The 11488-nt window shown below is 36.3% G+C and overlaps 1 protein-coding gene across 1 annotated transcript in view; it reads left to right on the top strand.

Annotated features, from left to right (window-relative positions):
- The first annotated feature begins 9233 nt into the window (after positions 1 to 9233).
- The window catches only part of LOC122633102, an 8309-nt gene continuing 6054 nt past the window's right edge, over positions 9234 to 11488 (top strand). Inside the window, exons 1-4 of the mRNA XM_043820643.1 lie at positions 9234 to 9292; positions 9380 to 10561; positions 10661 to 10927; positions 11012 to 11452. Of these exons, the coding sequence (XP_043676578.1) occupies positions 9286 to 9292; positions 9380 to 10561; positions 10661 to 10927; positions 11012 to 11452 (1897 nt within the window). The 5' untranslated portion in view covers positions 9234 to 9285. The remainder of the gene's footprint in view (positions 9293 to 9379; positions 10562 to 10660; positions 10928 to 11011; positions 11453 to 11488) is intronic.

Here is an 11488-nt window from a genome sequence, read left to right as displayed (position 1 = left end):
CATCAAAGTTAAATCGCCGGGCACTGTGTTGAGTTTACGAGCTATATTTCTTTTTTTTTGTATGTTCTTTTTCTTTTTCCACTCGTAATTACCTGTCACTGTAGTCGTCGGACAAAGATATTGTATTGTGCGTGCGTAACGGAAACGTTCCGGACAACAAACACGACGAAGCGTATCGGCCTGGGCATTGACGATTAATGGGAGCTTTTTACGACACTCTAAAACATTCAACGTATTTAAATAAAGCACGGCAGTGTGGCCATTTCGATTGGCCGTAATTGAAGTGCTCAAATCCGCGGAGAAAATGACAAATTCTGCAATTCGGCTTGATTACGTTTGCAGTTTCCCGTTACGTATCGAAGTGTGCAATCATTCTCATGCCCCTTCTCTTTTCATCCCAACCCCCACCATCGTACTTGGACAGCGTGACACGAAATCAATTGACGTCGGCCACGTTCGGAATACGTAATTACATTGTAAAATATTGCAGAGGTTCTGCCGATCATTTTACAAAAATACGTTTTTATATCTTCTTCATTGTGTTGTTTATTTTAAGAAAAGTAGAATGATAGAAGGGATGGTTAGTTGCTACGAACGATTTCGAGTTGCGTCTGTCCGCAAAAATAACTTTGACGCAAAGCGATAAATCTTTCCTTTCGATACGCAGAACGCGCGACCTCCTAGACCTCTCTCGATGTCAAGCGGTGGAACTATGTTTTATAGCGGTGGAGAAATATTTTCTCATCTTCCGTGCCGTATATTCGTATATTCGATTTGAAATACTTGATTTAGATATGTACGATATAACGAAGTTTTCGCGTTCCTTTGAATTTATTTATTCATTCGATGAATAAACCGATACCTCTCTTTCCCTCTTCCTTCCTCTCTATTATAACATATGTATTTTCAATATAGTAACAGAAAGTTAAAGCGATCATGAGGAAATGTATCGCGAAGGCTTTCAACGCGATAAAGAAAAGGAAGGTAGGAAGAGAAGGAAGAACTCAACCGAGATCTGTTCCAGTCGAAAAATCGACCGTACCGAAAACGTCAATCAAGCGAACTCGTCGTCCGGCATTACCGAGCGTTTGGACCTGTCAACGTACGGACCAAACAAATGTTTCATTGTTCGCCGACATTTAATTACGCGTTCGATCCGCAAAAGGATCGAGCTGGAGAGATGGAAGATCGAGAAAAAAGAATACGAGCTTGAAGAGGGTATTGACGGAATATAAAAAAGGACTAAGGGGTGGGGGGTTGCGTGTGGTGTCTTTTCCGAACCGTCGGGGTTGCATCGAAAGCACGAATTTAAGGCTAATTTATGGTGTAATTTAGTTTCAATGTCGGGAGCATAAATCTTTGACGGTGGACAGGGGCCCGGGCCCTGGGATTGGGAAAAAAAGTCGGCTCGAAACAAAGTTTCAAATGGGGGTGGTGGGGACGATGCAGCGATATCGTTTTTCTTTTACTTCTTTGATTTTTCTCTCCTCCTTTCTTTTTTCTTCTTTTTTATTCGTCATTTTTTTGATTAGCCATTTGTCATTGACGAACAATAACGATTATCATTCAAATTTATCTCTAAGCGATTTAAAATTTTTTTATTTTATTAGATAAGCAAGCCGAAATGTTAGAAAATTTCAAAGCGTTCTCTGCTAGTTCGATGCTATTTTAAAAAGCTATTAAGTGTTACACATTCTGAGGCGCTAATGGATTTCTTGGAGAGCGAGAGCGAGAGAGAGAGAGAGAGAGAGAGCTTATTTGAGAAAGCAAGAGAGAGCCTTTTTCGTGCGACAAACGTACATTTTATCAAGGTGTCTACGAACATTTTTCAAGTATGAAATTCCATGTGAGGAGTCGCTCCTTCATTGTATGTCGGCGAAAAGAGGGTAAGATTATTATAACGAAGTAACCTGTAACGAAATATTGCCTGTATTGAAATTACAATACTTGTTCAGAAAACAGCGAATTACATTAAACGTTAACTCATTTACAAGATGTTTAAATCGGCCAGTGATCGGACGGACGTGGGAAAAAGCAGTAGTTTTAACGTATCGACAGGTAGATAAGGGTCCACGGAGAGGTCATGCGCCCAACCATAATGAAAGTCAAACATCGAGATGATGTTCGCCACATTACCATACCGTTACTGGTCCTCGCGTGGGTTTTAAAGACGAGAAAGGTAATGTCGAACGTGAGAAAAATTCACGATTACTTTATCACCGAACTTTTACCTTGAGTATTGACTTAACACAATCTGTTATCGTACTCCTTCTCTTTTAATTTTTTTAATATATACAGATATATTTATCTATCGAAATCTAAGCTGAGAAAGAAAGTAAGAAAAATAAAGAAAAGTGTTTATTTTGTATAATCGTTCATAAAACACGAAAAATCGTACATCGAGTCGAATCTCTCGCACATCCGGTGAATCACGGTGAATCGATGAGAGAGCGTTATATTTATTTCTAGGCGAGTCGTGAAAAAAAGTCGTCCGTCCATTCGCGGACGTAGCAAGGGAACACGCGCCGCTTGCATCCTGTTGTCGTTCTCGTCGATTCCGATACATCGAACGCGTACCTCCGAATAGAACGGAAAGAATCAATGACAATATGAATATCGAACGTATTTCCATAGGAACGTAGATATGAAGGTTCAAAAATTTGATAACGATAGCAAAGAAAGCATGTTTTTTTTAATTATTAGCTTTGTTTCCATTGAAACTGGCTTCCTTCTCACTTTCGTTATCAACGATTATTTGTCCCATGCGAGATTTAGTATCTGGAACGTGTTGGTGATCGTCTACGGGAAGTGCAGGCCTCATTGCACCACTGTGGAAACTAGAAACTCTAGGCAAAAACTAACCCAATATCGATGTCCTCGTACTCCACCTATCCACAAGTGAATACCTGGAACCCACACCTACGGCTCGATGTTTCCTTCCTCTTCTAACAGTTCCTAATCAAAACGATCCTCGAATGAATTGAACTTCCACCAGGTCATAGACAATCAACAGCTACTAGTGCAATTCAAAATTGTTTCGCTTAACAGAAAGTTGTAGAAGCTGGTTACAATTGCGGTTTAGTTTTAAAATTGACGGTGAAGTGAACAGCAGAAGAGTTTCACTTCCTAATCATTTTGCGGTTTCATCGTCGAAACGATCTATAAAGAGATTCAACTTCTTTAGGTCGTCCTGACTATCCTTTTGATTGAAAAGAGTCTAGGATCACGAAAGACTTTAAGAATTTATTATAATTATTGATACTGTAGAGGATTGGAGGGTGAGTGAACAATCGAGTAATCCCCACTTGATTCCGTAGTGTATAGAACGGCAGGTTGCTTAGACCGGTACAAAAGAAACGATCGTAGGAAGGTCGAGACTCGCTCGTAGAGCTCGTCCGAATGGTACGTGAGTTCCAGAAACACACTGACGACTTACCGATTCCTCGTACCGATATCGGAACGGCATAGCTGCAACAGCGGCAGCTTGCTTGCAGTCTTCGCCGACTTTGCGGTTGTCCCTTGTCCGGCATGCCGAACACTTCCTGTGCCAAGGCAACGTTTTCTTCGTCGACCGCCTTGTTAATGTATCGTTCTATAATCTGGAATTAAGGATGCATCGAAATTACCGAGGAGATAATGTAGTACAACGTGGGATAAGCGATATTTAATTTGTTTTTTTACTCGTAGAGAGAAAAAGGATAAAAAAGTTTCTACCTTCATAGATAGGGAAGTTGTTAAACCTTATTAGCGTTGGGACTCTTCCGTGTTGCGGGAGATGTATCGAATAACCTAGTTGCATGTAATCTAGTTAGTAGTACCTAGTGCACTTGGCCAGGATAAAATTAATTTGCAAAATTTTTATTCACGACCTTTTGTTGTGCCCGAGCGTGTATCCATCATATCGGATATCAGGTTAGTCTAGATCCTAAGGGTTGTATCGTTAATATAATTATTTAGTTTTTGCGACACGATGTCTCTTCGACATTATTTACTTTACCTTAAAATTGCATTCAATAAAAAAAGGATTCTTAGTTTACTAAAAGTTATCGAAGCGTTATAAAAAGGAATCAATATTACCTTACAGAATTAAAGGAGATCACCGCGTCGTCGTCGTGTTGAAAGTCGATTTCCACGGAATTGCTAGGAACCATTATCGATCTAGGAACAGGTACGATCGAACGACTGTTTGAAAAATGAATCTGCCTGTCACGATCTAAGAGAATAGAAACGTTGATGACCGCACGGAAGAGTGCGAAGAGGCTGGACTGAAATTTTTTGCTAGAGCAGGATCATTAATTAAACTAGTTAGCTAGCCCGTTTACCTTGCGACTTAGTGTCATCAGCTTTTAAATATACAAACTCGTTGTTGAATCAAACGGGCTAATCGATATTTAAAGAAACATTGAAGAAGGATCGTTCGATCAGCTTATCAACCATGACATCAACACTACCTGCTCTTGGAACAAGAAAAAGGAACATATGTACTTTATTTTCTTAATCTCAATCGAGATTGGTACGTTCGGTATTTCGTGAAATTTGTCGTCGAAGATCGAAGATCGTGGCATATGGAATGTACAACTACTGCGTAGAGCTAATCCAACGCACAGTGCACGTGGCTCCGTGTTGCGAGAAAACGTGATGGCACGTAACGACCCCTTTTCGATTATTTTTTATATTTCACCGAAGATTAAAGACCTTGTAGCGTCACGAGGAATCTTAGAGGAAACTGAAGATAAACTGATCATGAAAAATATCAAACGTCTTCTTTTAAAATTCTAAAGAGTTCGTTAGAGACTAAGACGAACTGCTCGCGAGTTGACGTTTCCCTTACATTTCTAAAGTCAGCGCGCGTTCGTCGCTTTCTCTAGTGAAATTTTAGGATGTGACCAAAGACCAGACGGTTAAACAGCTCCAGGGGTTAAAAGGCGAGAGGGAACCTGATTAAGTTCATTCATCTTTTTTACGTTGATTTTAACTAGAAGGGTTGCGCAAAGTACTCGTTAGTTTTTTGTTCTCGTAACTGTATAGGGTCCGACATTTACATAGGTATAACCAAATATTTGTTCTTTCGATAGAAACTCTCGGAATTACGTAAGCGATTTCTTGACTTTTACGCAGACCGATCTTTCTTCAAGAGTGTTTCCACTTCGTGTCGTATGGAATACGTTCGACAAAGCGTGAGGCTGCTCCTGCGACAAGAATATTAATGCAGTTTCACGAAGTAGGTACATGGATCGTAGCGTAAGTGGGTTCGTAATGCTCTGTGAAAGAGAGTTACGTACCGAATTCGACGACGATGAAAGTGTCGTGTCACCTGCGATTCCGGGTGCGGTGACCTCATCAATTTTACATAGAATCATTCTTGATCGGAAATGCGTTCAGTACTTTTGCTGATTTTTTTAATAGTAACAATCTTTTTTCTCGGAAATATAATAAAATTGTGAATCTATTACACATCGTTATTCAGTAGTTTCTAATGATTAGGATAGTAGCAGATTGTTTCATAATCTACGATCGATCTGCCAATTTTGCATGACTATTTTGCAAGACAGTGTAACCTCGCGTAAATTAGAGCGGCGTTACGAAACCTGTCAAACGAGAATCAAAACATTGGCCGGCCATTAACTTCAGAAGGGTATGCGAAGCTGATAGGGCCGGTCCGCCTCGAAATAATTGCTTCGGGATATCGACACTGAGCGGCATACTAATTTCGTTGCGCCTACATGCAAGCGCACTTACCTGTAAAATCGACGGTTTATCGATCAACCGAACGAACCAACGACGACAACAACGACGGCGAAAAGCGGGAGGTGGGTGGACTCTACAACACCAATCGCATCGCAATTTCCACCGGTGATGAAATATTTCTAGAGGTTCCCAAGTGACTATTTTCCGTAATATTGATAAAACTGACAGGCTTCGTTGCCTGTCAATGATCATTATTTCCTGTAAATGATCCTAAATTTTATAAAAACAAAAGGTTTTGAATTTGTTCAATATCTTGATTTATAATTCAAATTTTAAACTAATTGTTCGATTCATCCTAAATAATATGGTTCAATGATCATTAGCTTAACTTGTGAGATCTTTGATAAGTTAAAGGTAGAGTACAGGAAAAGCATTTGGCAGTTAAGAAAGTCGATTAAAGTTGGTTGTCCTTGTTGCAAGATCAGATGATCCACCCACGATTGTAATCTCGATGGAAATCTGTCGATTCTCATAAACAAGGGGAGCACGAGATACACGCGAAGCGGCTTTGGGCCTCTCATTACGTGAGGACCGGCCTCGACAACCGATCGATCTCATATCGGACGCATCTATGTGGAGCACACAGATGGTTCAAGCATTTTGTGTATGTGAGACCGTTTTATACAACAGTCTTCGCAAAATATTCGCGACACCCTGCAAAAATATTTTGGGTTCTCACACGTGTTGCAACGAAGAGCAAAAATATGTTACTTTCTTCGTTGATGGAGTGTAAGACATCAATGTAAAACATCGTACAACTGTTACTATAATGACTGCGAGGTAGATATCGCGAACGGTAAATTGCATCGATTAAGTTGAGAATGATTTCAAAGAAGATGTTAACTCTTTAACCAATTTTCTTTTTTAAATAATTTCCAATGATTCACCCAACTTCGAAGATTCTACATTTTTAATCCTTTAAAAGAAATTTTATCTTTTACATGAATCATTTACATATTCCAGGAATATTTCTGAATTACCAAAAATCATAGATTTACAGTGATCGCGAAGATCTTGCATAAATGAAATTGATCTATCAGAAATAAATGAACATTGAGTTAATATTTGAGTTAACAGCGGCACCTACCGATATGAAAACAGAATTCCTCTATATCGACTGTAAGTATATTATCAAGAGAGATGAAGGAACCTTTCGTTGATCATTTATCGATTAATTACTGACATGATTACAATCGATAATTTTATTCATATTTATCATTTTTTTTTTATTGTTCTTGATGAACAAATCCGTTCGTTATTCATAGAAATAATGAGCAAAATATTTAAGAAGTTCAAAGATTAAGAAGTATATGATTTGTACGCTTTATTAATTATATCTTATGTATGTCATATTTTTGTCAGAAACTTTTCTTCTTTGTTTTTATCTGATACACTTTGTTTAAAGCAATTTATCAGCAAATGTTAAATTTTCTATTGTCTGAGGAGATAGATTGTGAAAGAATTAATATTCATTAGAGAGCTAAATCTTTTGATATTTGATCAGTTTTGATAAGAAAAAAGAAGATGCGGAGTGTGTAAATATACTGTTACTTTGCTTACGTCATGACTCATGATGAATAAACGAAGCCGCAGAATGATTGCACGTTTTGTTCAATTTCTGTTTTACGAAACATAACAGTCGTGATTTGCAAATCCTCTTTATTTATTTAGCAGTAGAAAGATAATCTCTTACATCAGCGATATGATTCGATATCAAAGAAAAATGATTGATTTTTTTACAATTTTAAATGAATAAGTTTGATATCTGTGTAACGTGAGGATAACTGATACGTTATGATGTGAGAGCGCGTTTATTTTCCAGTTTCTGGAAAAAAGTACATAAACGTAGATATAAGTTTATTATCTACAATGGAAATATTTTATTATAATTACGTTTTACAACGAACTCGTATTTAATAGATTTATTGTTCTTATAATTTTACTTTTTTATAATACCTTTTATAATATTTATTATTTGAAATAGTTCTTCATTTTTCTTTCTTTCCAAATACTTTGTATTTTATCTCAAACGTAATCTTAAGAAAACTTTGCAAAAGATATTAAACATTTTTCACGTATGATAAGTTGTTGTAGTTAAAAGTGTTTATTTAAAGAGTGTTATCAATGATTATTTCAACAATTAGATATATCATTAATTAGAAATGAATCATTTGTTATAAAGTATATTTCTTTGTAAAATAATATTTGGAAAAATCCGTGTCAGTGAAAGTAAATAAAATATAAATGTATTACGATTGGATGAAAGCCGATACTTACTCGTCGATACAAAGATGAATATTCTGCTAATCGAGGGCGAGAAGGCACGACAGTTTCATCCGTTGAAAGTGAACGCGTTCGAACGAAATCGTGACCGAAAGGACGGTCGCATATAGGGCACGGTCCTAGTTGCCCACTTTTACCGGCCTCAATTTCACTCTCCTACATCGGGCGGTCGCGACCGACTTGCCAGTTTCATTTCGTTTTCACTTTCGCTGGCCGGCGATCGTCCTGACCCGACCTAACAGAGATTTCTATTAACCCGGTGTACGATCACTGAACGGTTCTCACCGAGGAAGCTGGATATCCTAGGTCAGGATCGCGTTCGCTTTCGCTCGCTGGCCTCGCTACCTTGTCCACTTTCGATTTCTATCGCGAGCGTTTTCTAATTCTAGATATCTCTCGTTCAAGGATCTTGACCTATCCGTATTATTGTAAATTTAGATGGAATAAAATCTAATCTATAATATTTTCTAAGACGTTAGAATATAAATCAGTCGATCAAAGCGTACGTGTCATTCATTGCATAATTTTTTCATCACGTTTCCCGATGGATTAAAATCGATTGATTGTTTGAAGTATCGATTCTTTGAGATTCTTTTTTTATCGTCACGTTTATAAATCATATTATTACTACGATAATACACGATTGATTTCTGAATACGGCCGATACAATATCGATCGTTGTGAATTATCAAGTCTCTTTATTGCTGGAACGTGAGATTACTGACATATATCTGAACGCTAATTTTTTTTATTTCTAAAATGTTAGGTAACGCATTTATCCTTAATAAGTATATAATTGTTCATACGTACATATGTATCTATATCTAGAATAGCTTTTAGATTCTATTTATTTAGATCAAATTGTTTGAAGAATGTTCTTCGAAAGATAATAGTGAATTTATACAATGATTTCAGTAAATAAAGAATTAATTAATGAAAACAAATGAATATCTTGACTTAACTCCTATGATAAAAATAGTCTATTCTTAATAGTATATCTCCAAATATAGAGGAAAATGATTTTTTTATGCTTAATAATGATGATTTTTGAGATGACTGATAATCGGATAATTATTCCGTCATAACAAGTTGAATCATAAGAATAACAGCCGTAAATTTCGTGCTTCTTTGCGAGCAACTGCGATAAGGAATTTCTACCTGGCAGCTATATAAATGAGTTCCTTCCGATTTGTAAAGACAGTGGAACACATTTTTACATGACAAATCGAATTGGCTTGATCATACCGTAAAGTCATGAAAGGTAATAATCTTTATACTACGTTTTTTCTCTAAAAATTCAGTATTATTCGTTTTAACAATTTTTCTCAATGTCTTCTAATTCATCTAGGTGTCTTTGTTATAACTTTGCTCTTTGCTTACGCTTTGGGTGCACCTCATTGGGAATCAGACTTATCGTGGGCTAAAGATCTAAAAAATGCAAAGAAACGGAATTACGAAGAAATAGGAGAGAATCTTAATGACGAATTTCAAAAGAAGTTGGAAGATTTAAAGAACCGTTTTTCTAAGGATGATACGGATTCAAAGGACGATCAAGATCTTAATAAGGAATATTCGGTATTAGATCATCTGCCGGGTGAAATATCGAATCGATTGAAACATATAGAAAACGTTTACAAGTATGAAAAACAACAATCTAAAAAGGAGGATGATGATTCTTCGAATTCATCAAATTCTTCGGATTCATCAGATTCTTCGGATTCATCAGATTCTTCGGATTCGTCAAATTCATCGAGGGCTTCTAGCTCTTCCAATTCTTTCAGTTCAAATTCTTCTCAATTGAAATCGAAGGAAAAGAACAAAAACAAGTCTAAGGAAGATAAACATTCGAAAAAATCAAAGATCAATAAATCTAATGAAGATCAAGACAAGAAAGAGAATAAGAAGAGAAAGAAAGAGAACAAGAACAGAGAAAGAGAAGAGAACAAGCATACTAAATATGGTAATTCTAAATCCAGTGGTGAAGCGAAATTAAATGGATCATTGAATGAAATACAAAATTGGAATCATGTAATGTCTGAAAAATTGTCCGATGACCTATTCATTGAACGAAATTTAGAAGTATTGAAGCAACTTTTATCATCATTGAAAGAGAAATTAAATCAGAAGGAAACTAACAAGGAGCAGGATAAAACATCCTCATCTAAGAGTGAAGAGAACAGTATAAATTGTGATAAAAATCTTAATAATACTGAGGATGCATCAACTAAAAATAGATGGAATGAAGTAAAGTCAACGAATATCAAAACTTTAATAGAAAAAAAATTGTGCAATCGTATGGAGTTTTTAAGATGTACGAATACTCGGAAGATGTTAATTGTTCAAACATTAAAAAGGCTTCAAGATCGTATTGAGCATAAATATGGCAATACCATGCTGAAAGACTTGCCAACTAATATAAGGATTGCAATAAATGCTATTTATGACATAATAACTACCAGATTACAGTCTTATCGTTCAAATTCATTCTTAAACTTGAATTCATATACTGGAGGAGTTCCAGAAGTCACAGGTTTAGAGAACTTATTATAAAAATAATTTAAATCCTTTCTACATTGTATTCAATTTCGTTTTTCCACTTTCTCAATATTGACAAATAAATTTATTGTAGGTAACGTGCAGGGTTTACCGTTTTATTCTAATGGTCATCTAAAAGGTCTGGAAACAGCGGCTAATGGTAAAGAAAATCCTAAAACAATACCATGGTATAACCCGTTTTATGGAATAGGTCCAGTTATTCAGGGTTTACCGTTTTACCCTAATAGCAGTCTAAAAGGTCTGGAAAGAGCATCTAATGATACTAATAATTCTAAAAGAATATCATGGTATAATCCGTTTTATGGGATAGGTCCAGCTATAATTCAAAACTCAACGCACGGTACTAATAATTTCATATACGTATAATTCACACACGTTGTAATTAATAATTTAATAATAATTAATCATTCGTATCTTTTGCCAGCTACATCAAACAAATCAGACTGGCCAGTAGCATTTGAGAAAACAGATTTATCAGTTGTATCAGGTAAACCACAATTACAAATATCATCTGATAAATCAGACTTGCCAATTAATTCAGAGAGACGAGACTGGACAATAATCTCAGACAAACCAGATTCGCCAGTTACATCAGATAAACCACAATTACCAATATCATCTGAAAAACTAAATTTAACAATTACTCCAAAGAAACCAGACTGGCCAGTAGCATCAGAGAAACCAGATTTGCCTCTGTCATCACTCAAACCAGATTTGCCAAATGTATCAAACAAACCAAACTGGCCACTTACTTCAGATAAAACACAATTATTAATATCAACGAATAAACAAAATTTGCCAATTACTTCAGAGAAACCAGATGTACCTGTGTCATCACTTAAACCAAATTTGCCAAATGTATCAAGTAAACCACAGGTGTCAAATACATCAGATGAACCAC

Source organism: Vespula pensylvanica, chromosome 11 (assembly GCF_014466175.1).
Source record: "Vespula pensylvanica isolate Volc-1 chromosome 11, ASM1446617v1, whole genome shotgun sequence".
NCBI classification, from domain to species: Eukaryota; Metazoa; Arthropoda; class Insecta; order Hymenoptera; family Vespidae; genus Vespula; species Vespula pensylvanica.
The sequence above is the reverse complement of the archived record's forward strand: the minus strand, read 5'-3'. Positions and strand labels throughout refer to the sequence as shown.